We start from the raw sequence: 25,981 nt of genomic DNA on the forward strand, positions 1-25,981 counted from the left end.
TAAGGAAAATGCAATTGCAGAGAGGAAATTTACATAAAGAAGACAGAGCCTCAGAGGGCAGCTGGGCCGTTGGGCATACGAACTCCAGGTCACCATCTCACCACTCTCCCAGTTTGGGACACTCTTTGTCTGGTTTCTCCTCAGAGGCCTGTCTGATATGGGTAGCCCTTCAGCATAGCTCTCTGAGTCATTGAAACACGGAAGCCCCTCCACCACTACAAGGTGGTGTCCCTTCGGAGGGGTTTCCTCAAACTTAAACCATTTTTTTAGCAGAACTATCTTTACCCCCACCAACTTTGACATAATCTTTGTTCTCCAACCATCCACCATTTTCTTTCCCAATTTTAACATATAATTTTTGTTTTAGATACTACCTCGACATAACACAACAAAAATTTTATGCCAGTTTATTTCAGCACAACAGAAACAGCACAATGCTGGGTCTGCCCAATCTCCATGCCCTTCACCCATACCACTTGAGGTCCAGTTTTCATACCATGGCTTCACCTGGCAGGCTGGCAGTGATGCTATAATATTTACTGCTATGATAGGAGTCCTTCAGCTGTCCTAATGTATGTGGATTGATCATCCTGTCTTCCAGTCTCTACTTTGAAAGTCAATGTGATGATCTACCATCTGGTCCTCCAGGCCAGGTATCTGGTATGTAGGATTAGGGAGCATCAAAATTGGCTTCCCTGACCCAAGTGTGCCGCTGGGCCTTCATGACACACATCACTGTGAGGGGTACATATGAATATCCCAGATTACTCTTTTTAGGTGGCGATTGGCTATATTTAGGCAATTTCTTCCCTCCAGCACAGCTGGGCTTGAGCCAAGGTGCCCGAAGGAAATCAGGTGTCAGAGGAGTGTCCAGTTTCCCTCCAAATCTTTGTCCTCCCTTTAGGTCAATGTTGGGGGCTTGGAGCAGATGGTCCATCTCCTTGCTCCTCACCACCCACTCCGTAGCCAATTCCAAGGGGACTTCCATGTCCAGAACCCCTGTGGCCAAACACAAGTACTTGCCTAGGTTATTAGGATTTAGCAGCCCCGTAGCCATGTCCTTAGGGATTTGATGTAGTATACCCCTATCTCCTCGGTATGTCTCCTCTGGTTCAAGTCTTGACCTTCCTAAGTGTACCTGCAGCTTTTCAGGGACCGGTACCAGCCTGTTCCTGTCCTGCCCAGCCTTGCTCCAGCATTCCTGCCAGCCTGTTCCTGTCCAGTCTTGCTCCAGCATTCCAGCCAGCCTGTTCCTGTGCAGCCTTGCTCCAGCCTTCCGGCCAGCCTGTGCCTGCTCTGCCTTGTTCCAGCCTTCTTTCCAGCTTGTTCTTGCCCTGCCCTGCCTTGCTCCAGCATTCCAGCCAGCCTATTCCTGCCCTGCCCTCCCTTGCTCCAGCATTCTGGCCAGCCTGTCCTAGACTTTGTCAAGCAACTGCATCAGCAAATGTCAGCGGAGACCTGTGGTGTGCTTGCACCTCACAGGTGGAGCCAACCTTGCTATGGCCCAAGGGCTCTCTTTCCTCAAATTGTGACAGGACTATGAGCAACTGGTGGAGAGACATGATGTACAGTTCTTTCATGACAGTTTTCAAAAACATGACCAGAAAACTGGTACAGGAGCTCAAGTAGGGCAAAACAGCCTAGAACCCTCATGGTATGTCATCTACTGGAGGCAGAGAAAAATACTGAACTGTGCCTGCACGATGCCCTTAAAGGTTAATCGGAAAATGGAGGGAGTGGGAAGTAGGCCAGGCTAGCCAGGAACAAACAAAGAAACTTCAAATGCTGGTAAACAGTTTATCTGTGAAGACTTGACACAGCACCGTGTTTTAGCAGTCAGCCTGCTTCATAAAACTGTCGGATATTAAATGAGTGTTGATACAAGCAGATGAAAAAGTATGGTCTTGAAAAAGACCTTTTTGAAAAAACTTTGTGATCTGCATAAAGTGAGCTCACTTCATTTGTCCCTGGCTAGCCTGGTCTATTTCCCACTCCTTTTGTTTTCCTGTTATTTTTCCATGGGATCTCAGTGTTCCTCCGCCTTTGCGGACCTCCACTGAACCTTATAGGTTAATCACAAGGAACTACTTTGTTTCTCTGTCTCAATCCGCTGATAGAGGGACATAACCCACAGGTTCTGGACTGGACTAAAGGAAAGAAAATTGTCAGGTAAGAGAATTTTTCTGTCATTGGGAGAAATGCGTGGTGAATGGTGATAACTATGTGGAAAAGTAAATACATGTAATAAAAGTTTCATTCATTATTTTCATTTTATTTATTACAATATATTCATTTAAACAAAAGTTGTGGAGGCATTACTTTTCATTCAGTCCTCATATTTGTTTTTAAAAGAGGTGTAAATTTATGCATCGGCATTTGTGCACTGTTGGGGCTGGATCTGGGAGACTATTTTAGTAAAGGTATAAAAGCAGCTATATTTGTGTGTTTATTTAACATTAATTATATACCACTAATGAACCAATGGTTTATATAAAAATATAAACTAACAATGAATTGCTAAAAGAATTCAAATGCCAGCGAAAAAATCTTCTCTTCATACAGCAGCAATGCTGGAAATGATCAAATAGGTATACTTCCTGAAAGACCTCAGCAGTGCCACTCGATGTCAACCTCGTCGAGATTTAAGCACTATATTTGTCACTGGTCTTTTAATGTGAAAGTTATTATTTCAATTGCACCTTTCAACAATGAATCACTTAAATGCTTTTTATAATTAACTGATCTTGTGACAGCTCAGAAGACGTTCATCCGACATGATTCATGTTTCACCATGTGCTTTTTCTAGGATATGCCCTCTAAAAAATATTAATATTTCAAAAACTTTAAATAGTAGAAATATAAAATAGCAGAAATTACAATTGAAAGTTTATTTTTAGATAACCCTGCTACTATTAACATCTCCCTTGTGAAACCACCTTCCAATTGGTACCCATTGGGAGCGATGGATCCATTTATCCTTACATTCAGAAATCTAGTGTTGAGAGATTTTGATAATTATGATGCATCATTACCTTCCTTATATTATCACTTCAGTTTGTCTAAGAAACAATTTGAGGCTTTACAATCTTTGAGAGAATCAGAATCTCTGTGATGAGGGCCGACAAGGGGAGGAGCCACTGTGGTACAGTCCAAAACTCAATATCACCAAGAAGCAATTCATTAATTATCAGACACAAATACATATAAAAAATTTGAGAAGGATCCAACCCAACAATTACAGACTATTATAAAATCAGTGGTTGAACCAGTTCACAAACCAGGCATGCTAATGAATAAAGAAGCCCAATGATTGAGTGAAATACATCCAAGAACACCAAACATTTATTCCATATCATCAAGCTGATCAATCCATAGACTGGTGGGTTGTGTCCATCTACCAGCAGGTGGAGATAGAGAGCAAACTTTTGCCTCCCTATATGTGGTCATGTGCTGCCGGAAACTCCTCAGTATGTTCTCTATCTCAGCAGGTGGTGGTCACACACAGCAGCAGCTCTGGCTAGGCCTCCAAGCCTAATTTTTAGGTTTTGTTTGAGTGCCTGGGGTTGAGGGCTCTTTTGAGCAAGTGCAAACCTGGTGGTGCCAGGTCCCTCCTTTTCTCCCCCCTCCCGCTGGCTCCGTTAAAAAAAAAAAAAAAAATTTTTGAACGTCCTTAAAGGCTTTTATTTCGACGTTATTTTAAGCGTCTATTGCAGCTACTCACTGGGACACCAGGTCGTTACAACTCGGAGCGGACAGCATGTAATTTTTACCTTTTTATAGCGGGCAGGGGGTTCCCCGATTCTTCTCCTCGTGGCATATGGCGTCTGAGGGCGAGGGCGCAGGGCTCCCCGGGTCGCTTGAGCGCTTCTAGAGGGATGCGGGGTCTTAAAGCCTGATTCGCCCTTGTTGGGTGACAGTTTCGTGACCGATGAATGTCCCGGTCCTTCCTCCGGCGTGGCGGTTTTTCCCGCCATAAACGCCCATCCCCCGCTCCTCGCCTCCGCCATCTTGGCCGGCCACGCGGCTCGGACGGCTTCTTCTTGGGCCGCCCTTGAGGTTGGAGACATTAATGCCATGAACGCCCTTAATTGGGCGACGGCACAGAAGCGGCTAAAGTTAAGAGCCGTTCTTCCCGCGCGGCTCCTTCGCGGAGTTTCGCAGCCGGACGCCATTTTGGATGCGCAGCATGTCTCTCCCCCCGCTATTGCGAGCGCTGGTTGAGGGTTGCGTCTAGGGCTGTTGCCCAGGCTGCGGAAGTGCACAGTCTGGGGGGTTTCTCCCCCGAGTTTGTTTTGCTGCTGCATCAGGCCTTCCTCATGCACAACGCTGCCCCTGCTCCCTCGTCTGGTAAAGAGGTTGAGGTTCCCAGAGGTAAACGTCCTCGGGTTGATTCCCAGCTTGGAGGAATTTGTCTCCTCCGATGTAGATGAGGGCAGCGTGTCTGAGGTCTCCCAACGGTCCTTTGCGTGATTCCTTGGAGGAGACGGATCCCCGCTCGGATGGAGCGGATGACCCCTCTGCAGCGCGGCTTTTTAGCCCAGAGGATTTGCCCAACCTGTTGTTACAGGCCATGGACACTTTGAAGATTTCCTCTCCGGAGTACGTCTCTCCCTCAGCCCCTGTTGGCTCTGCCATTATCTGGGGGACGAAGCGCCCGCCTAGAACCTTCCACGTGCATGATGCCATGCACACCTTAATTTCGGCTCAATGGGATGTCCCAGAAGCGAGCCTTAAAGTGGCTAGGGCTATGTCCCGCCTCTATCCTTTGGCTGTGAGTGAACTGAGGCCTATCTGTGGCCTACCGTGGATTCCTTTAATCACTGCGGTGACTAAGAAAACGGCGTTGCCGGTGGAAGGTGGCACGGCCCTAAAGGACGCCCAAGACAGAAGATTGGAGGCGGCCTTAAGGTCAATGCTTTGAGGCGGCTGCTGTTAAGTTTGCAGGCCTCAGTTTGCGGCTCCTATGTGGCCAGGGGCGTGCCTGACTATGGTGCAGCGGGCTTCCCCCCTACGGATCATTCCTTGAGGGCTGATTGGCCGGCCCTGGAATCGGGCTTAGCCTATTTGGCAGACTTGCTGTATGATGGTCTTGAGGCCTCAGCGAAAGGCATGGCTCAGACAATCTCTGCGCGGCGGTGGCTTTGGCTGAAACATTGGTCTGCTGACCACGCCTCTAAATCCCGCCTGGCTAGGTTGCCTTTTAAAGGCAAGCTGCTCTTTGGGGTCGAGCTTGGACAAAATCGTGACCGATCCTCGGCACGTCTAAGGGCAAGAAATTACCAGAGGTCAGGGCTCGGGCTAGTACTCGTCCCGGTACCTCCAGAGGACGGTTGCAGGAAGCCCGTTGGTACCGCCCGGGCAAGTCGGGTTCCTCTGCCCCCTCTTCCTTCAAGAGGAATTTCTCCCCCAAGCAGCATTCCTTTCGCAGAGACCCGCCGTCCCGGAGGTGCTCCCTCCGGTCCTCCCCCAGGGTCTCGTACCCAATGACGGGTCTGGTCCACGCCCCAGTGCAGATTGGAGGGACGGCTGTCCTCGTTTCTGGGGCGAGTGGACCACAATAACTTCAGAACGCGTGTGTGCCGGAAGTCATCAGAGACGGCTACAAACTAGAGTTCTGCCGACCCTTAAAAGACGGGTTTGTACTCTCTCCCTGCAAGTCTCCGGTCAAAGCTGTGGCAGTGCAGCAGACCTTGGACAATCTGATCCGCCTGGGCGCGGGTCGTTCCGGTGCCAGAAAGTCAGCTTGGCAAGGGACGTTACTCCATTTACTTTGTGGTACCAAAGAAAGGAGGTTCTGTCCGGCCTATCCTCGATCTCAAAGGGGTCAATCGGGCCTTGAAAGTGCGGCACTTTCGCATGGAGACTCTCCGCTCTGTTATAGCGGCAGTGAAGGCAGGAGAGTTCCTGGCATCCTTGGACATCAAGGAAGCGTACCTGCATATTCCCATCTGGCCTCCTCATCAATGCTTTCTGCGTTTTGCAGTCCTGGGACGACACTTCCAGTTCAGAGCCCTCCCTTTCGGGTTGGCTACTGCTCCGCGGACCTTTTCCAAAGTAATGGTGGTCATCGCGGACCTTCCTACGAAAGGAAGGAGTACAAGTCCATCCTTATCTGGACGACTGGGTTGATCCGAGCCCCCTCTTATGCAGAGTGCGGCAAAGCTGTGGACCGGGTAGTTGCTCTTTTGAGCTCCCTGGGATGGATCATCAACTGGGAGAAAAGCCAGCTGCGCCCGACTCAGTACCTGGGAGTTCGATTCGACACCCAAGTGGGCAGAGTGTTCCTGCCAGACAATCGGATTGTCAAGCTTCAGGCTCAGGTGGACCAGTTCCTAGTAGCCTCTCCCCTTCGGGCTTGGGACTATGTGCAGCTGTTGGGCTCTATGACTGCCACGATGGAAGTTGTGCCCTGGGCCAGGGCTCATATGAGACCACTTCAACTCTCTTTGCTGCAGCGCTGGACTCCGATGTCGGAGGATTATGCTGTGCGCCTTCCCTTGGACCCAGCATGCGCAAGGCGCTGAGCTGGTGGATGCAGACAGACAAGTTGTCTGCGGGAATGCCTCTGGTGACCCCAGAGTGGATTGTCGTCACGACGGACGCCTCGTTGTCGGGCTGGGGGGCCCACTGCTTGGGAAGGACAGCGCAGGGGCTCTGGTCTCCTGCAGAGGCAAAGTGGTCTATCAACCTCCTGGAACTCAGAGCCATTCGGTTGGCGCTTTTGGAGTTCATCCCGGTACTGGTGTTGAAGCCTGTACGGTCCTGTCGGGACAATGCCACGGCTGTGGCCTATGTCAAACCGCCAGGGAGGTACCAAGAGCGCCCCTCTAGCCAAGGAGGCTATGAATCTTTGCCAGTGGGCGGAAGCGAACCTGGAGCAGCTTCAGCGGCCCACATTGCCAGAGTCATGAATGTCAAGGCGGACTTTCCTCAGTCGCCATACCTTGGAGCCCGGAGAGTGGCAGCTATCTGCTCAGGCGTTCTTGGACATCCACGAAGCGCTGGGGCCAGCCGAGCCTAGATCTGATGGCGTCATCGGCCAATTGCCAAGTGCCGCGCTTTTTCAGCAGAGGACGGGACCCTCGATCCCTGGAGTAGATGCTCTTCTCCAACAGTGGCCGACACAAGAGCTTCTCTATGTGTTCCCGCCCTGGCCCATGTTGGGCAGGGTGCTAGACCGGTGGCAAAGCATCCCGGCAGGGTAATCCTGGTGGGTCCGGATTGGCCCAGGCGTCCCTGGTATGCGGACTTGATCAGGCTCTCAGTCGACGATCCTCTGCGGCTGCCAGTGGAGCAGGGCCTGTTACAATCAGGGTCCCGTGGTGATGGAGGATCCCTCCCCCTTTGGTCTTACGGCCTGCTATTGAGCGGCAGCGTCTGAGGAAGAAGGGCTTCTCAGACAAGGTCATCGCCACTATGCGGAGAGCGAGGAAGCGCTCTACTTCTACTGCTTACGCCAGGTTTGGCGTATCTTTGCAGCGTGGTGTGAAGCAGGCTCACTTTCTCCCTTCACTGCTCCAATTTCTTCAGTGTTGGCGTTCCTGCAAGAAGGTCTGGAGAAAGGCCTGTCGCTCAGTTCCCTTAAAGTCCAGGTAGCGGCTCTGGCTTGCTTCAGGGCCGCCTGAAGGGTGCTTCCCTGGCTTCGCAGCAGATGTGGTGCGCTTCTCAAGGGAGTTAATCACCTGCGCCCTCCTCTGCACTCAGTGGTGCCTGCGTGGAATCTCACCTGGTACTAAGAGCATTGCAGAAGCCGCCTTTTGAACCCTTGTCGAGGGCATCTCTGAAAGACCTGACGTTGAAAGCAGTCTTTTTGGTTGGCTATCATTCAGCCAGAAGAGTTTCCGAGCTCCAGGCGCTCTCATGTCGAGAGCCTTTTCTGCAGTTCAACTGAGGCAGGATTGACTATTCGCACAGTGCCTTCCGTCCTGCCCAAGATTGTTTCTCGCTTCCATGTGAATCAGCAGCTCTGTCTCCCTTCCTTTCGTAGGGAGACTACCCAGAGGAGTACCTCTGCTCTTAAATATCTGGAGGTGAGACGTGTCATCATCAGATACTTGGAAGTGACCAATGATTTCCGGAAATCGGATCATCTGTTTGTCCTGTTTGCAGGTCCTCGTAAGGGTCTGCAGGCTGCTAAGCCTACAGTGGCAAGATGGGTCAAGGAAGCCATTGCAGCGGCTTATGTGGCCGCGGGGAAGGTGCCGCCTATCCATCTGAAGGCTCACTCCACGAGAGCTCAGGCGGCCTCGATGGCAGAGGCCGGATCCGTCTCCTTGGAAGAGATATGCAAGGCGGCAACTTGGGCTTCGGCTCATACATTCTCCAAGCATTACCGTTTGACTGTGGCTGCACGGGCGGAGGCCCGGTTTGGAGCTTCAGTGTTGAGGTCAGGGATTTCAATGTCCCGCCCTGGGTGAGTACTGCTTCGGTACATCCCACCAGTCTATGGATTGATCAGCTTGATGATATGGAAGGTAAAATTATGTATAATCATAGCTGATAATTTTCTTTCCATTAATCATAGCTGATCAATCCATAGCCCCTCCCAGATATCTGTACTGTTTTTATTCTGGTTGCATTTCAGGTTCAAGTTTAGTCTTCAGTTACTTCAGAAAGACTTCGTGTTCAAGTTTTTTCACTTGGATTCTTCAAGAGTTAAGACGAGTTTGTGTTACAGTGAGCTGCTGCATTCCTCTCCCCTCCGTTTTACGGGGCTGGATTGAGACTTAAAATTCTGCCGGCACTCTCCTCCCGCTTCGTGCGGCTGTAGGGCAGCTTTGTACCCTCCCGCTTCGGCGGTGTTAGGGTCAGTCAGCTCCTCCCGCGGTTGCGGTTGCAGGATAAGCCAGATCCCCCCGCATCGGCGGGTGTGGTGTCCCTCCCCCGCTCTGCGGGGATGAGCTGGACGGATTCCCCTCCCCACTTGTGTGGGGATGAGCTGGGTTAATTCCCCTCCCCCGTTTCGGCGGTGGTGAGCTGGGCAGAGTGTCCCTTCGTGGGGTGTAATTCTCTAAGTGCTGAGTCCTGCGGATGGAGCTTTGATATCGACATACTGAGGAGTTTCCGGCAGCACATGACCACATATAGGGAGGCAAAAGTTTGCTCTCTATCTCCACCTGCTGGTAGATGGACACAACCCACCAGTCTATGGATTGATCAGCTATGATTAATGGAAAGAAAAATTATCAGGTATGATTATACATAATTTTACCTTTTGTACTGAAGATATATAAAAACGTTGAATCACACCAGGCCGTCCATTTGTCTCCACCAGAAGTTCAGTACTGGAAACTCCTCAGTTTATTGACACATTTTAACTTCAAGAAGTAGTGAAAATACCTTCATATTTGTGAGACAGGACATTTTTTTTTAGGTTGCTTGAAGGATTTGGATTGGGAGATGTACCAGATTGTGCTTGGATGGCTAGTTTGGACATTGTTGTATACAAAATTCTCCATAAGGGTCTTTGGAAGTTATCTCTGAGTACTGCCAAAATGACCTATACCCATGAGAATATCTACAGAGTTTTTGTTAGCTCTACCGATCTGGTCATCACAAGGAATTATTTCTGTTATGAAGGCTATTATCAACAATTACAGGGGGTCACCAGGGAGCTACGCTAGCACCATCAGTGGCCTCCCTTTATGTGGCTCGCTTTGAGAGAGAGTTTTTTTATATCCAGATGGTAATTTCCAACATGTTATTTTTTGGAAACTATTTTTGGATGATGTATTATGGCACAGCATGGAGGAAGATCTTTTAAAGTTTGTGGAATGGATTAATACACTGGATCTTAACCTGCAATTTACAATTAAGTATAGTTTGAATTAGAATTTTTGGATGTTTTGGTGCATAATACACATATACACATGAGAAGTTATACACTACTTTATATTGAAAACTACTAGAAAAGAATAGTTTTTTACATTTCACTAGTCACCATCCTTACCAATGAAAAAAAAATGTTTACCAGTGAGCCAGTTTTTGAGACTGACACACATTTGCAGTTCTTTCAGTGATTTCAAACATCAAGCCACACTGTTGAAGGTACACTTTAAAGCACAGGGATACCCTGAGAAGGCAATATCAGAAGCATATTTATGCTCCTGGTTTGCTGGAAGAGAACTACTTCTGCAAGACAAACAAACAGCTACCACTACAGAAGATATATTAACATGTGTGCTGCCCTTTTCTTCACAAGCAATTAACCAAATTCAAACAATGAATTGCAACCCCAGACTGGATGTGTTGTTAAAGCTCGTGTAGATACAACATGCGGCAGCTCCAATGTAGTGTATATCATTGAATGCCCGTGCCCATTGGTGTATGTCGGGCGCACTAGCGGACCAGTTCGTTTAAGACTTAAGGAACATAAGGCCAAGATCACTACAGGAAACTTGAAGACACCGTTAGTTACACACTGGATAGACAACATACCATTCAGGAAATCAGGTGGAGATGTAGTGGGAGGGTGTAAACGGTGAAAAGATTCTCAATTATAGGGAACAACATTTGATTTTTTTTGTTACAATCAGTTATTCCAACTGGGCTGAATGCAGAAATAGAATGGATGTCACTGCTTTGATTAGGGTCTGTGATTGGTGGAAAGGTTAAACAGCTGATCCTATATGTTTGGAGAGTAAAATGCCAGCGACTTCTTGACTGTAGGAGAGATTTGTCAGCAGGATGGATCTGGGTTGAGTGGTAAGAAGACCCTGAAAATATAGGGGATTCTTTTTTTCTTCTCTTATTTAATACACAATTAACACGCCAATCGTCCTCCCTTCCCGACCCTCCAATTATAACTTAATACGATCACTATACAACCTTGTATCTGTTATCAACAGACTGGCCAAGCGCCTTTGACGGTACTATGTAAGCCACGTTGAACCTGCAAATAGGTGGGAAAAATGTGGGGTACAAATGCAATAACTAAATAAATAATATATTATATGAAGTTTTTGAAACACTAGTATTTTTAGGGGGCATATCCTTGAAAAAGCACATGGCGAAACATGAATCATGTCGGATGAACGTCCCCTGAGCCGACACAAGATAAATTAATTATAAAAAAACATTTAAGTGATTTATTGTTGAAAAGGTGCAATTGAAATAATAACACTTTCACATTAAAAGACCAGTGATGAATATGGTGCTTAAATCGCAAAGAAGTTGACCTATGTTCATCGAGTGGCACTGCTGAGTTCTTTCTATTTGATCATTTCCAACATTGCTGTTGTAGAAAGTTATATAAAAATATACGCATAAAACTTATAACCAATAACATTCTAAATCAAATCAAACATATACAATGAATCCAGATTGGTGACTGCATTCTGTTATTTGATAGGCCGTTAACTATTCTTTTTTTTTAATGTGCAGATCCAAAGTCGTTTTCAAAAGATTTGCTTCTGGATACCTAATTGGGGAAGTTCTAAACAAGCATGAGCTCCAGGATGATTTTGACCAGTTCGTACAGAGCAAGTTAGTAAACTTTGGTTATATGAAATGGGAAGGTATTTTTTTTTTTTTTTATCTGAAGACAAGCAGTTCATTTTAGTCACATACATATGCAGTGTGAACACACGAAGAACTGAAAAGCCAGATTCTCCAGAGCTTCAGGAAAGTCATAAAACGTCATTGCTCAATTGCTCATGCACAGTAGTTCCCACGCAGCCATGTCTCCATGGTTCCCCTAAGTTTTTTTTTTTTTGTCCACAAGGACTGTCAGATGTGTCTTCATTATTGCAACCTGGCACAGCTGATGAAATACTTCTGGTCTCTCTTTCTCTTGCCATGTTTTTTACGTGTTCTATTTTCATTTCATTGTCTCTGTTGGACCAGTAGAGTAACCCCACTGCCCAGTCATCCCTTCTATACTGCAAGAAGCATTACATTTCTTCAGGTTATCTACATTTAGGGAATAATATATAAGGATTCTCCAAGGACAAGCAAGGCCGTTGTATTCTCACATCTAGGTGACATCATCTGACGGAGCCCGGTGCGAACAATGACTAGCAGGATGAATGTAGAAATGGCTGGCAGTGTCCCACCACATATACACTGGTGTCTTCCCTACTACTACTACTATGTAGCATTTCTATAGCGCTACAAGGCGTACACAGCGCTGCACCAAACATAGAAGAAAGACAGTCCCTGCTCAAAGAGCTTACAATCTAATAGACAAAAATAAAATAAGCAAAATCAAATCAGTTCATGTGTACAGGAAGGAGGAGAGGAGGGTAGGTTGAGGTGAGTTGTACAAGTGGTTACGAGTCAAAAGCAATGTTAAAGAGGTGGGCTTTCAGTCTAGATTTAAAGGTGGCCAAGGATGGGGCAAGACGTAGGGCTCAGGAAGTTTATTCCAGGCGATGTGCAATGTGCGAGCATGGGTTTCTAAGACCGACTGCCAGTGGGAGTGCACTGGCATTGAGGAGGTCTCCACCTCTCTTGATATCAGGCACTGAAATTAGGGTGTGTACAGGTTTGACGTTGTCCTTGTCGACTCCAAAGGACCTCGATGGTGGGCATCAGGGAAAGCCCAAGAAGCATAAGCATTGGCCCAAGAAGCATAAGCATTGGTTCTTTTTGGCACATGGTGTCTGGAGTTTCGGGGCATCAGCATCGCCAGTACCCGAGAAGTGCTGGCACCGAGAGGAACGCTCCCCCTTTTTGTAGAGGTGTTGGCGCACAAGTCTCTGAGCAACCAGGTTCCCGCTTCCAGTTTGGCACAGACATCTTTTCAGACTGCCTCTGTCCTGGCTCCCCTACCTTTGCTGGTTCCTTCCTTCGATGAGTGGTACGATGAGTGGTACAGAGCCATGCTCAGGGAGGAGCTGGCTTGGAACCAGTTGCAATCCGCTCAGGCATTGAGTGAGCTTGTGCCAACTTCAGATCAGCCCCAGATTCTTCCTGAGGTTCCATCCATACCTGTGGAGAGATCCTTGACGTTGGCATCTTGAAGGGTGTTGATGTCAACAAGGACCTATGCTGTACTGCTGTCAGTGTCAGGGGAGGAAGCGTCCCTGGCGTCTGAGGGTAGGTCTGTACCTTGGCACTCTTCAGTGCATGGACGTGGTTCCACTGAGCTGAGACAGGCACAAACTCACTCAGTGTGGTCTGAGTACTGTGAGGAGTGTGACTGGGACCGCTCATGAGAGTGAGAAGAGGATTCTCATTACTTCTTTGAGGAGGAGTTTTATGGGGTACCTTCTGATCCTTCCCACCTTAAGAGAGATGTAAATCTCCACTTGAGGGTCTCTTTTCCACTGGCTTTGTCAAGGAGTTGACTTCAGCCATCCCATTTAAGTTGAAGATGGAGGAGGATCCCAGTGCAGAGATGTTGTCTGTTCTGGACTATGAGTTGTCACCTAAGGAGGGGGTCAAAGTAGCATTGCACCCTATCCTTAATGATGCACTGATGAAGAACTAGGAATCTCCCCTCTCACTACAGATCACACCTAAGAAGGTGGATACACAGTGTCATATCTAGAAGGCTCCCAGATTCAAGAGGGTACAACTGCCTCACTGGTTGTCAAATCCACCCTCAAAAGAGCTAGGAGTTCCAGGACTCATGCCTCAGCTCCCCCAGTTAGGGAGACTTGACCACTAGACTCATTTGGGAGGAAGTCTTTTCAGGCCTTGATGCTTATTGCCTGCATCCAGTCCTATAAGCTGTACATGAGCCTTTACTTGAAATCTTTGCTATGCAGTACACGTGGAAGGGCATAATTGAACGCGAACGCCCATCTCCATGGGCGTCTATGTCCACGAACGGGTACGTTAAGGGGCGGGATAGACCGTATTTTCGAAAAAAAATGGGGCGCCCATCTTTTTATTCGATAATACGGTTTGTGCCGGGCAAGTGTATCGGATTTGTGCGGATTTGAGCTGGGCATAATCGTTTTTCAGTGATAATGGAAACCGAAGGCGCCCAGCTCAAAAACGAACAAATCCAAGGCATTTGGTCGTGGGAGGGGCCAGGATTCGTAGTGCACTGGTCCCCCTCATATGCCAGGACATCAACCGCGCACCCTAGGGGGCACTTGTAACAACAAAAAAAAGTAAAATACCTCCCAAGTCCATAGCTCCCTTCCTTTGGGTGCTGAGCGCCTCAAATCCCCCCAAACTCCACTGCCCACAACTCTACACCATTACCATAGCACATATCTCTTTGTCTGGCTTCTGTGATACATATGAAAGTCTTTGCATGACATATGCTTAAAATTGTGTTGCACGAACAAAATTCTTTTGACGATTCAACCAGCAGGGGAGCAGAGAGGGGATCAGCAATGTCTTTTTCTCTCGTTAGCACCCCCATGTGTCCAGACTGACTAATAAGACAGAGATGGTTTCTCTCATTATGTGGGTAGGTGTGTTGGTCTTAGGCACATAAAAGAAAAAGAACACATTTGCCTAAAAATTAAAAATCTTGTAGGACATATCTGAAGATGTCCAAAAAGAGGACATGTCCTCTAGGACATATGGAGGGGCATAATCGAACGTAAACGTCTATCTCCATGGGCGTTTATCTCCGAGAACGGGTCCGTGAAGGGGCGGACCGAACCGTATTTTGGGAAAAAATAGACGTCCATGTTTTATTCGACAATTTGTGAGCTGGGCGTTTTTGTTTTTCAGTGATAATGGAAAATGAAAGCGCCCAGCTCAAAAACGAATAAATCCAAGGCATTTGTTCGTGGGAGGGGCCAGGAGTCGTAGTGCAGTGGTCCCCCTCACATGCCAGGACACCAACCGGGCACCCTAGGGGGCACTGTTACAAAAACAAAAAAAAAGGTTAAAAAGCGCCCAGGTGCATAGCACCCTTCCCTTGGGTGTTGAGCCCCCCAAATCCCCCTCAAAACCCACCACCCACAAGTCTACACCATTACTATAGCCCTAAGGGGTGAAGGGGGGCACCTACATGTGGGTACAGTGGTTTGGGGGGCGGTGTGGAGGGCTCCCATTTACCAGCACAAGTGTAACAGGTGGGGGGGATGGGCCTGGGTCTACCTGCCTGACGTCCACTGCACCCCCTAATAACTGCTCCAGTGACTTGCATACTGCTGCCAGGGAGGTGGGTATGACATTTGAGGGTGAACATAAAAAGTTGTGAAACGGCATATTTTTGTGGTGGGAGGGGGTTTGTGACCACTGGGGGAGTCAGGGGAGGTCATCCCCGACTCCCTCCAGTGGTCATCTGGTCATTTAGGGCACTTTTTGGGGCCCTATTCGTGGAAAAACAGGGTCCAGGAAAAGTGCCCTAAATTCTTGCTAAAAACGCATATTTTTTTTCCATTATTGGCGAAAGGCGCCTATCTCTGATCGGCCGATAACCACGCCCCAGTTCCGCCTTCACCACGCCTTTGACATGCCCCCATCAACTTTGTCTGCATCCGCGACGGAGTGCAGTTGAAAACGTCCAAATTCGCCTTTCGATTATACCGCTTTATTCGTTTTTGTGAGATAAACGTCTATCTCCCGATTTGGGTCGCAATATAGGCGTTTTTCTTTTTCAATTATAAGCTGGATGGTAACCCTGTCTGCAGGTTTGATGGGGTGTGTGGTTGTGGATCTGAATACTACTGATGTATGTGTCTCTCCCTCCTGGTTGTGAATGTGTCCTTTTATATCCCTGAACTCTCTTTTTCTAGCATATTCCTGTGTAATAATTTGGTTTGTTTGATGTAATGTCTCCTGATTACCAAAGAGGTGTGGATTCCTTTGAAGGTCCACTAGTTGGAGTCAGTTAGTCTGGGTCCTATTGTTGTGTTGAGCACTGGTTCTAATATCTTTTGTTGCTCTAAAGCACAGGTGTTAAGACATGTAAACTACACCCAAAGGGTGTGGGGGGTGGGGGGGAGGAATGTCAGAGCTGCGTGCATTATTTCCCAGAGGCCTTTTGTCTGACACTCTGAGTAGGCTCTGAAGCCAAGCCTCAGTTAGGTTCATAATGTAATGCAGACAATATCCACTTTAGATGTTTTGAGACAGGGTTTTGATCGTTTGCAGTATTTTTTGGTTATGCTGGATTTATCCGCGGCTTTTGATACAGTGAATTATAATATTCTCATACAGAGAATGAGGGCATGTGGCATTGCAGGTAATGTTCTTAATTGATTTGTTTCTTTTTCAAGCGGTAGAAAATTAGAGGTAAGAATGGGGGATCGGTTTTCACAAAAAAGGGATTTGATGACAGAGTTACCACAAGGTTCGGCTCTTTCCCTATTCCTGTTTAATATATATCTGATACCACTTTATCGTCTGATGAGCTCTCTTAACATCCATTATAGAGTTTGTGCGGATGATACTCATTTTATTTTTCCCTTTGAAACATCGATAGAAAATGCAGTGGTTCAATTGCAATTGATTTTTAATATAATAGTAAAGTGGTTAACAGATAACAAACTGGCTCTAAATGTTGATAAGACTGAAATTATGTGTTTTGGTTGTTGTGATGAAGAACAGATTCCAGTTTCAATCAAACTTTGTGAAAATGAGGTATGCCTGACAAGAGGTTCGAAATTTTGGGAGTCATTTTAGATGTTTGTTTTAATTTTAAACCACATATCAGAAAGACTAGGGAACACTACGGGAGTTACATGGAAATGCTTAAAAAAAAATAAGAGGTAATATTTTTTCACTCAATGAGTAGTTAAGCTGTGGAACTCTTTGCTGGAGGATGTAGTAACAGCGGTTAGTGTATCTGTGTTTAAAAAAGGTTTGCACAAGTTCCTGGAGGAAAAGTCCATAGTCTGCTATTGAAATTCATTTGCAGAAAACAGGGGCAGAGTTTGAATCAAATGAAGACACAAAAATAAATTTTCACCAAAGTTATTAACATGAGCATGGAAATTTAACTCAGCATACATAACCATTCCCAAAACATGTACTTCAAAGTCTGCCATGAAGGTGAAATCTTCAACAATTATAGGGGCCCTTTTTACTAAAGCTTAGCATGCGCTAAGTGCTAAGAAGTCCATAGATATAAAATGGGCATCAGAGCACAGTAAGCTTTAGTAAAAAAAAGGGTCTCACGATTAGGTAGGCATAACTCAGTAAGTAACTTTCTTACCTAAAGAAGTTCTTTTATGTCTGAGAATTTGAAATCAGTCTATTAGAAAATTAACCATTCTTGAACAACCCTTAAACACTTGCCCAATTGAACCAAAGCATTCCAATTAGTTCCCAGCTCACCATAAATCTGTATGTCATCTACATATGTTTGTCATTTGGAAATCCCAACAGCTGTAAGTATACATTAAACAGTTATGAGGACAACACTGAACCTTGGAGAACTCCACACCAGTGATCTTAGGGTTCCGACAGTTCCAAGTTTACTTCTACTCTGTGTTTTCATCCAATAAGAAAAAAATTGAACCAGTCCAATGATGTACCTCTAACACCAAATGATTGTAAGTGTTTAAATAAAAATCTCGTTATCTAGGGTACTGAAGACAGCTGAAAGATCCAGAGGCAAAAGAATAGAATCTTTACCACGATCTACATTTCACCTCAAATTAGTACTGGGAGAAAAAAATGTCTCAAGACTTATCCAACCAGTTGTTCAATTGAATGGCCACATCTAGTTCTATCAATTTACCCAAAAAGGAGACCATTTACTAACTTACAGTATGATTTCACACTTAAAACATATTAACAGACAAAGTTAAGGTATATTAGGTGCAAAACTGCTTCATTAAAAGTTGGGGGTGACCTCAACATTTTGAAGAAGAAGGCTATGTAATAACGCAGACTAGTGATTGCTGCCATAGAAAATGAAGCCAGATAAAGACTATATAGTTTATCCAGCATCCATACCATCTACTATCCCTTCCTGTCCTTTAGAGATCCTATGTACTTGTCCCAAGATTTCTTGAATTCAGATAGTGTCTTCATCTTCACCACCTCCACCAGGAGGTTGTTCTACAAATTAACCACCCTTTCCATGTAGAAACACTTTTTTAGGTTACTCCTTAGTGACCTTTTTCAATATCATTCTATGCACCCTCATTCCAGAGTTTCCTTTCAGTTGAAAGAGACTTGCTTCCTGTCCATTTATCCATGGAGGTATTTAAATGTCTCTATTATACCTCCTCTTCTCCAGCCTTAATGGCATTAATGGCATGACTGATAGTGTTGAATGTAGCAGAGATTGGAGGATGCCATGTGCTAGGTGGATACTCTTTTTGGAGAGAAGGTGGAGGAGGTCGTTGACCTCATCAACAAAACATACTGATATAATCGATCCTCTCTCCCTCCGGACACCTTCTGCACATGCCTCCTCCTCTAGGAGATTTTTTGGCACGTCAAAGAGGAGTACTTAATACTTGCAGAGGTGTAGGTAGACCCCTTCTCACCAGCCTCAGCAGGCTCAGCCCGTTGTGCTCATTCTTGTCAACTTTAGTCCATGTGCAACCCTGTCTCGACGACTACCCCAAGTCCTATCTGCTCCATATCCAGCAATTGTAGTTCATTAGAGCCTTGCTAGACATTCAGCTGGCTTTGGCTTTTCTTCCTGTGGAACAGGCAGACGCTGTTGTCGCCCTTGCCACTTGAGTCCGAGCACCTCAGCAGGTCACAGCCCGGCAGATGTTGAGGTTGTTGGGCCACATGACCTCTAATGTTCTTGTGACACCCATGGCACATCTTCACATGAGAAGTGCCCAGTGGAACCTAGTTTTCCAGTGGTGTCTGGCCACATGAAATATAGATGATGTCATCCGAGTTTCACCAGAGCTAGTTCAGTCCCTGATAATTCAGTCCAGTTTGACTCTGGGACTCCCATTCCAAATTCCACAGCCCATGAAGATACTGACGACGGTTGCATCCCTTCTAGGATGAGGAGCTCACTTAGTTGGGCTTCACACTCAAGGTGCTTGGTCAGCTCGGGAAACAGATCTCCACATCAACCTTCTGATGCTCCGGGCAATCTGGAATGCTCTAAAGGCTTTCAGGGATCGGCTGAACAACCAAATCGTACTCATTCAAATAGACAATCGGGTTGCCATATACAATACGAACAAGCAGGGGGGCACTGGATCTCGCCCTCTGTGTCAGGACGCCGTCTGGATGTGGCATTGGGTGCACCAGCACAGGATTCTCCTCAAGGCCACTTACCTGGTGGGCAAATCCAACAGCCTGGATGACAGACTGAGCAGGGTCATGCAACTGCACGAGTGGTCACTCAGCATGAGCATTGCCTGCGAGATCTTCCGAGTGTGGGGCACCCCCTTGGTGGATCTCTTTGCCACTCAGTCCAATCACAAAGTCCCTCAGTTCTGTTCCAGTGTCCAGGCCATGACAGGCTAGCATCGGGTGCCTTCCTGCTTCACTGGGGGACAAGACTTCTGTATGCATATCCTCCAATTCCTCCTGTGGGGAAGACTTTGCTGAAACTCAAAGAAGACTACGGGACCATGATCCTGATTACTCCCTACTGACCCCGGCAGATCTGGTTCCTGCTTCTTCTGGAGTTATCCTCCAAAGAACTATGGAGATTGGAGTGTTTTCTGACCCTTATCATGCAGAGTGAGGGATATCTTTGTCAAGTCTCTCAAGACTTGTATAGCTGTTTCTTAAGAGTTATTTAGCTGTAAGTCTCAATATCTTAAAGTATAAACCCCTAGCACATCAACACACCTAAATCTCTTGTTCTTTTCTGAAGTTCCTTTATTGAATATCATAGATGAGCTTGTGAGCTTTATCAGTGGAGAGAAGGTAGAAGTTTAACCAGGATCAGCTCATTGCAGAGATAAGAAAAGTAGTTCCACAGATAGAGGCGGCTCGGAGTTAGGTGTTTGGGAGTGCAGTACCCTCTTTTAGGAGAGTATTTTCGGGGTGAAAAGACTAGTGCTTTTCCAGAGCTACAACAGGATCATTGCTTTGTCCTGGAGCAAAATGGATACTGTCCTCATGGACAGGAGGGGCGGAGCCAGAAGCTCATACAGACTCAGAGAAGAAGGAGTAGAAAGGCCAATAGGGACAAAGCCTATCCTCGAGTGGCAAGGGTGGCTCTAGGGGGCAGCCCCTGATTGGAGGAAAAGGTCATACCTGGCTGACCTCTCAGGACAGAGATAGTAAGAATGGCCAGGAAGTGCTGGCACATAAACAAAGAAGCCAAGCTTGGCTGAGACAGAAGAATGATCTAAGCAGCATCACAACCAGTAGTAACAGATCTTATACAGACAGGCAAGTGGGGTTGCGTTGTCTGTGAACTACATTACACACAATGCATTGCTCACACACATATCTTAGCAGTGAAGACTGCAGCAGTCAAAATCTTTAGGAGTAAGAATAGCAGTGAAGGCATTAACACATTTTAGGGTCACACTAGAACTAGTGCCAGGCTGTTAGGGGACAGAACAATCTTCTGTATCCCAACCTCTGATCTCTGGCCCCTGACACTCATGGTCTGGATGTTGAGAGCTTAGAATTCGCTTCCTTGCATCTTCCTTAGGGTGTCTCCAAAGTCTCGCTGGCTTCCAGGAAAGATTCTACTAAGAGATGTTATTCTTTCAAATGGAGGAGGTTTGCCGTCTCTTGTGAGGGCAAGGCCCTAGATCCTGTTTCCTGCTCTACACAGACCCTGCCTGAATATCTTCTGTACCTCTCTGAGTCTGGTCTCATGACCAATTCTGTAAGGATTCACCTCAGTTCTATTAGTGCTTATCATCAATGTGTAGAGGGTAAGCCTGTCACTGGTCGACCTCTCATGAAGTGAACAGCTTAGAGGCTTGCTGTTGAGAAAGCCCCCTGTCAAAACTCCACCTGTGTCATGGGACCTCAGTGTTGTTCTCACAGAGCTGATGAAAGCTCCTTTTGAGCCACTTGATTCCTATCATCTGGAAGTACTTGACCTAGAAGGTCATATTTTTCATGGCTGTTACTTCAGCTCGCAGGGTCAGTAAGCTTCAGGCCTTAGTGGCGGATGCACCTTATACAAAGTCTTATCATAACAGAGTAGTCCTCCGCACGCACTCTAAGTTCCTACCTACGGTTGTGTCGGATTTCCATCTGAACCAGTCGGTTGTCTTGCCAGCATTCTTCCCTGTCCTCATGCCTATCCTGGCGAAAGAGCACTGCACACCTTGGACTGCAAGTGAGCATTGGCCTACTACATGGAGTGGACCAGGCCCAACAGACAGTCCGCCCAGCTTTTTGATTCTTTTGATCCCAACAGGATGGGGATCGCCATTGGTAAACGCACCATTTCCAGTTAGCTGGCAGATTGCATTTCTTTCACTTATGTCCAGGCTGGTCAGGGCTCACAATGTCAGAACCATGGCTGCATCGGTATTCCACTTGAGATAAGCCTCCATTGAAGAAATTTGCAAGGCTGTGATGTGGTCTTCAGTCCACACATTCACATCTCATTATTGCCTTGGGCAGGATACGCGACACGAATGTCTGTTTGGGCAGATAGTTCTGCAGAGTTTGTTTGGGGTCTAGAGTCCAACTCCACCCTCCTAAGCCTGTGATCTGTTCCAGGCTACACTCGCACTCAGATTGTATATAGTTTCAGGTTAATTACTTTTTTGCCTTCTCCGTTGTTCTTTTCGGTGAGCCAGGTAGCTAGGGACTCCCACATTTGAGAATTATAGGCCTCCTTGTCCTCGGAGAAAGCAAAGATACTTTCCTATAGCAGGTATTCTCTAAGGACAGCAGGCCTTATATTCTCACATATTCTCCCATCTCCCCTTGGAGTTGTCTCCTTTTTCTTAGGCTTTATATTGTACTGCTGCAGCAGGCGGGAAGGCACTTGCGTATGCATAGTGGAGCATGTCAATAAGACTTGTTTAAAGCTTGTTACAAGCTCCAGACCGGCAATATGGACCTGCATTACCCATATGTGAGAATATAAGGCTTCTGTCCTCAGAGAATACTTGCTATAGGTTGCTTTTAATAAACTTTGTTTGCCACTGGTTGGTTCCTCTTGGCTGATTTTTTCTTTTATTTACGACTTCCAATAGCACAGCTGAAATTACTGCCACCTAAAGAGGAGTGCAGTGAGCTGTTAGAGGAGATGTGGCTGCACAGACACTGATCCTTCCCAAACAGACCCGCACTCCCCTTGATCCATGATTGCATTCCCAATCTCCCAGTCCAGGCCCCAGTCCTCCCCCACGTCAAAGTTCCAACCCCCCTGATCCAGGCCCTAACCCCCTCTCGATTAAATTCCCAAGCTCTCAATCCAGGACTTCACCCACCCCATGTCAAAGTTACAACTCCCCGATCCTGGCCGTGACCCACTGAGTCAGTCCCAACCCTACCGATCTGGGTCCTGACCCCCCCCACAGATCAACAGCCCTGCCCCATCAACCCTCCCCCTCCCCCTACCAACAGCGAGCCCTTCCCAAACCTCACCTTCCAGGACTTTCCTGGGGACTGGGGATCTGCATATGTGGTGCAATAGTGCTGGTCAGCACTTTAATTCCAAAATAGCACTGATGACTCCTAGCAGTATTCTTGCAGCTGAGAATGTTATTGTAAGGATGGGGTTGGAACTGACTCAGGGGGTCAATGCCTGGATCAGGAGGGGGGTGGGTTGGGATTGACTTGAGGGGTTCAGACCCTGGATGGAGGGGTGCAGGGTTTGTGAGGGGAGGGGCGGACCTCAAACCCATTGTGCTGCCGCAGTCAGCTGTTGCTGCCACTGTCACAATTAGTACTGGAACTGTGTTACGTGCCTGGGCCAATATCGCCGAGGGCCCACGCTATCAGCCCAGTCATGTAACATGGCCCCCCTGCAAACCCCCTGCATTTACAGCAAAGCCTTTACACTTACTGCACGGTAATTTTTGCATTAACTGTGCAGTAAGTGCAAAATTTACTGCTGTTTGGTGAAAGGTTCCCCCTTTGTAACTTGTAAAGTCAATTTTACAATTTCAGATGGTCTTCCCTGTTTTGTTCCAGAATTATAAAATAGAAGACTCTCTCAACAAAACATAATTCTTGCTTGGTGGTGGTGTTGTTTTTTTACCCCCTTTTGTTGAAAACTAAAGAGTCCTACATGTGTGACCAAGGTGACCTGCTTGTCTTCATAGAAAGTGAAGTTGCTTGCTTTTAATAGGTGCTCTGTGGATGTAGCAATTCACACAAACCCTCCCTTCTTTCCTTTGGCGTCAAAGGGCCAAGGCAGCCATTGCAATCTGGAAACTAGTTTTTTTTTAAATTTTTTTAGCAAACAGACACAAATGCACATGAGAAAAAACATCAATGGCTAACAGCCAATCCATTCAATAACGTACATCAATCGGTGTAACAATGAAAACAATGTACACCAGTCATGCCATACAGTCAAAGTGAAGATAACATAGCACTTACAAATAGATTGGGATGACAGATGTTGAACAACATTAGTCAATATTGCCCCAATTCAAACCAGAACCTCACACAGAAAGAAATCAACACCATGGTTCAACGAAGAACTGAAAAAACTTAAAACACAAGTTAGAAGGTTAGAACGAGCGTGGAATAAAAAGAAAGCCGACCCCACACTTAACGCATGGAAACAACTTCAAAGAAAATATAAATATACCATAAGACAAACTAAAAGATTATATTACAAAGCCGAAATTGGACCAAACTACAAAGACACACATAAACTCTTCCAGCTCGTGAACAAACTATTAGATATCACACCAGTCACAACCAACAACAAAGATACACCAGGAGCAGACAAACTTGCGAGATACTTCAATGAGAAAATAGTACAACTACGACTTAAAATACCTGTCAGTACCATCGACTACACCGTACTCCTAGATTGCCTAGATCCAAACCCTGGTGTATACCCAGCAGACAGAACCTGGACCAACTTCGAGATTTTATCAGAGGATCTCATCTCACAAACGCTCAAAAGGTTCGCCAGATTTCACTGCAAATTAGACATATGCCCAAACAACCTTATGACATCGGCCCCTCAACAATTTATAGCAGACTTAACAAACCACCTGAACTATATGCTACAAAATGGACTCTTCCCTAAGGAGAAAGGAAACATTCTACTCACCCCCATACCCAAAGACGCAAAGAAAAGTGCTAATGAACTAACTAATTACAGACCAGTAGCATCTATTTCCTTAATAACCAAACTAACGGAAGGGATGGTGCCCAAACAACTTACTAACTATTTAGACAAATTTTCAATACTACACGACTCCCAATCAGGATTTCGAACCAACCACAGTACTGAAACAGTACTAGTTACTCTCATGACTAAGTTCAAACAAATGATTGCAACTGGCAAGAACGTACTACTTCTACAATTTGACATTTCTAGCGCCTTCGACATGGTTGATCATGGAATATTACTACATATCCTCGAGTACTTTGGAATCGGAGGCAACGTTCTCAATTGGTTCAAGGGGTTCCTAACCACACGATCATACCAAGTGACATCTAATTCGACTACATCAGCCACATGGATACCTGAATGTGGAGTCCCACAGGGATCCCCCCTCTCACCGACCTTATTCAACTTAATGATGATACCCTTGGCCAAACTACTATCAAACCAAAACCTCAACCCATACATATACGCAGATGATGTAACGATCTACAGCCCATTTAAACAAGATTTAAAGGAAATTTCCAACGACATCAACCAAAGTCTACATATCATGCATTCATGGGCAGACGCATTTCGGCTGAAACTCAATGCAGAAAAAACCTAATGCCTAATACTCACCTCTCAATATAACACGAACAAATTCACCACCATTAACACACCTGCACTGAATCTTCCAATTTCGGACACTCTAAAAATTCTCGGAGTCACCATTGATCGACACCTAACACTTGAGAATCACGCGAAAAACACAACCAAGAAGATGTTCCACCGAATGTGGAAACTAAAAAGAATAAGACCTTTCTTCCCAAGGACTGTCTTCTGAGGCCTGGTACAATCAATAGTACTTAGTCATTTAGACTACTGCAACGCACTATATGCTGGCTGCAAAGAACAAATAATCAAGAAACTTCAGACAGCCCAGAACACGGCAGCTAGACTCATATTCGGTAAAACAAAATATGAGAGTGCTAAACCCCTACGAGAAAAACTGCATTGGCTCCCTCTTAAGGAACGCATCACGTTCAAAATATGTACCCTGGTCCACAAAATCATTCATGTAGATGCTCCAGCCTACATGTCAGACCTGATAGACTTACCGCCTAGGAATGCTAAGAAATCATCCCCCACATTCCTCAACCTTCATTTCCCCAAATGCAAAGGACTAAAATACAAACTAATGCACGCATCAACCTTTTCCTACTTGAGCACACAATTCTGGAACGCGCTGCCGCCCAACTTAAAATCGATCTACGAACTAACTAACTTCTGCAAACTATTGAAGACCCATCTCTTTAATAAGGCATACCACAAAGACCAACAAATATGAACTCCTCCACATATACCCAGAATTGTCTTTATTATTTACTTATTATATTAATATCATGCTTTTCACTATCATGTTACCCAAGAACCTTCTGTAATACTAAATGTTCAATTCTTATGTATCTCTACTATTCGTGATGTATTGTAAGCCACATTGAGCCTGCAAAGAGGTGGGAAAATGTGGGATACAAATGCAACAAAGCAAACATATAAATGGCGAGTGACCGTACTCACTCGCAAATGCGCAGTAGAGACTTCCCTCTCTGTACTGCCCCCGCGTCAATACGTGATGACGGGGGCGGGACAGAGAGGGATACTGCGCGAAGCCGCCGCCGCCACCGCTCCCCCCCAAGGTCGCCGCCGCCCCCCCTCCACCCGGCCCGAGCACTCTCTTCGGTATTGAACTTACATCGGCGAAATGCAGCACGCAGAACAGCTGAGCTCCCATCACCCTTTCTTCCCTGCCTGTGTCCCGCCCTTGCCGATGTTACGTCACACGAGGGCGGGACACAGGCAGAGAAGGAAGGCCGACGGGAGCTCAGCTGATCTGTGTGCTTCCTGCGTTTCGCCGATTTAAGTTCAGTACCG

At 46.3% G+C, this 25,981-nt stretch overlaps 1 protein-coding gene across 1 annotated transcript in view; it reads left to right on the forward strand.

The window, feature by feature from the left end:
• The window catches only part of SPEF2 (sperm flagellar 2), a gene marked incomplete at its 5' end in the record, with an annotated part of 550,273 nt that overhangs the window by 22,786 nt on the left and 501,506 nt on the right, over window positions 1-25,981 (forward strand). The window contains one exon of the mRNA XM_030191922.1: window positions 11,383-11,484. Coding sequence (XP_030047782.1) covers window positions 11,383-11,484 — 102 coding nt within the window. The remainder of the gene's footprint in view (window positions 1-11,382; window positions 11,485-25,981) is intronic.

Source organism: Microcaecilia unicolor, chromosome 2 (assembly GCF_901765095.1).
Source record: "Microcaecilia unicolor chromosome 2, aMicUni1.1, whole genome shotgun sequence".
Taxonomy (NCBI): domain Eukaryota; kingdom Metazoa; phylum Chordata; class Amphibia; order Gymnophiona; family Siphonopidae; genus Microcaecilia; species Microcaecilia unicolor.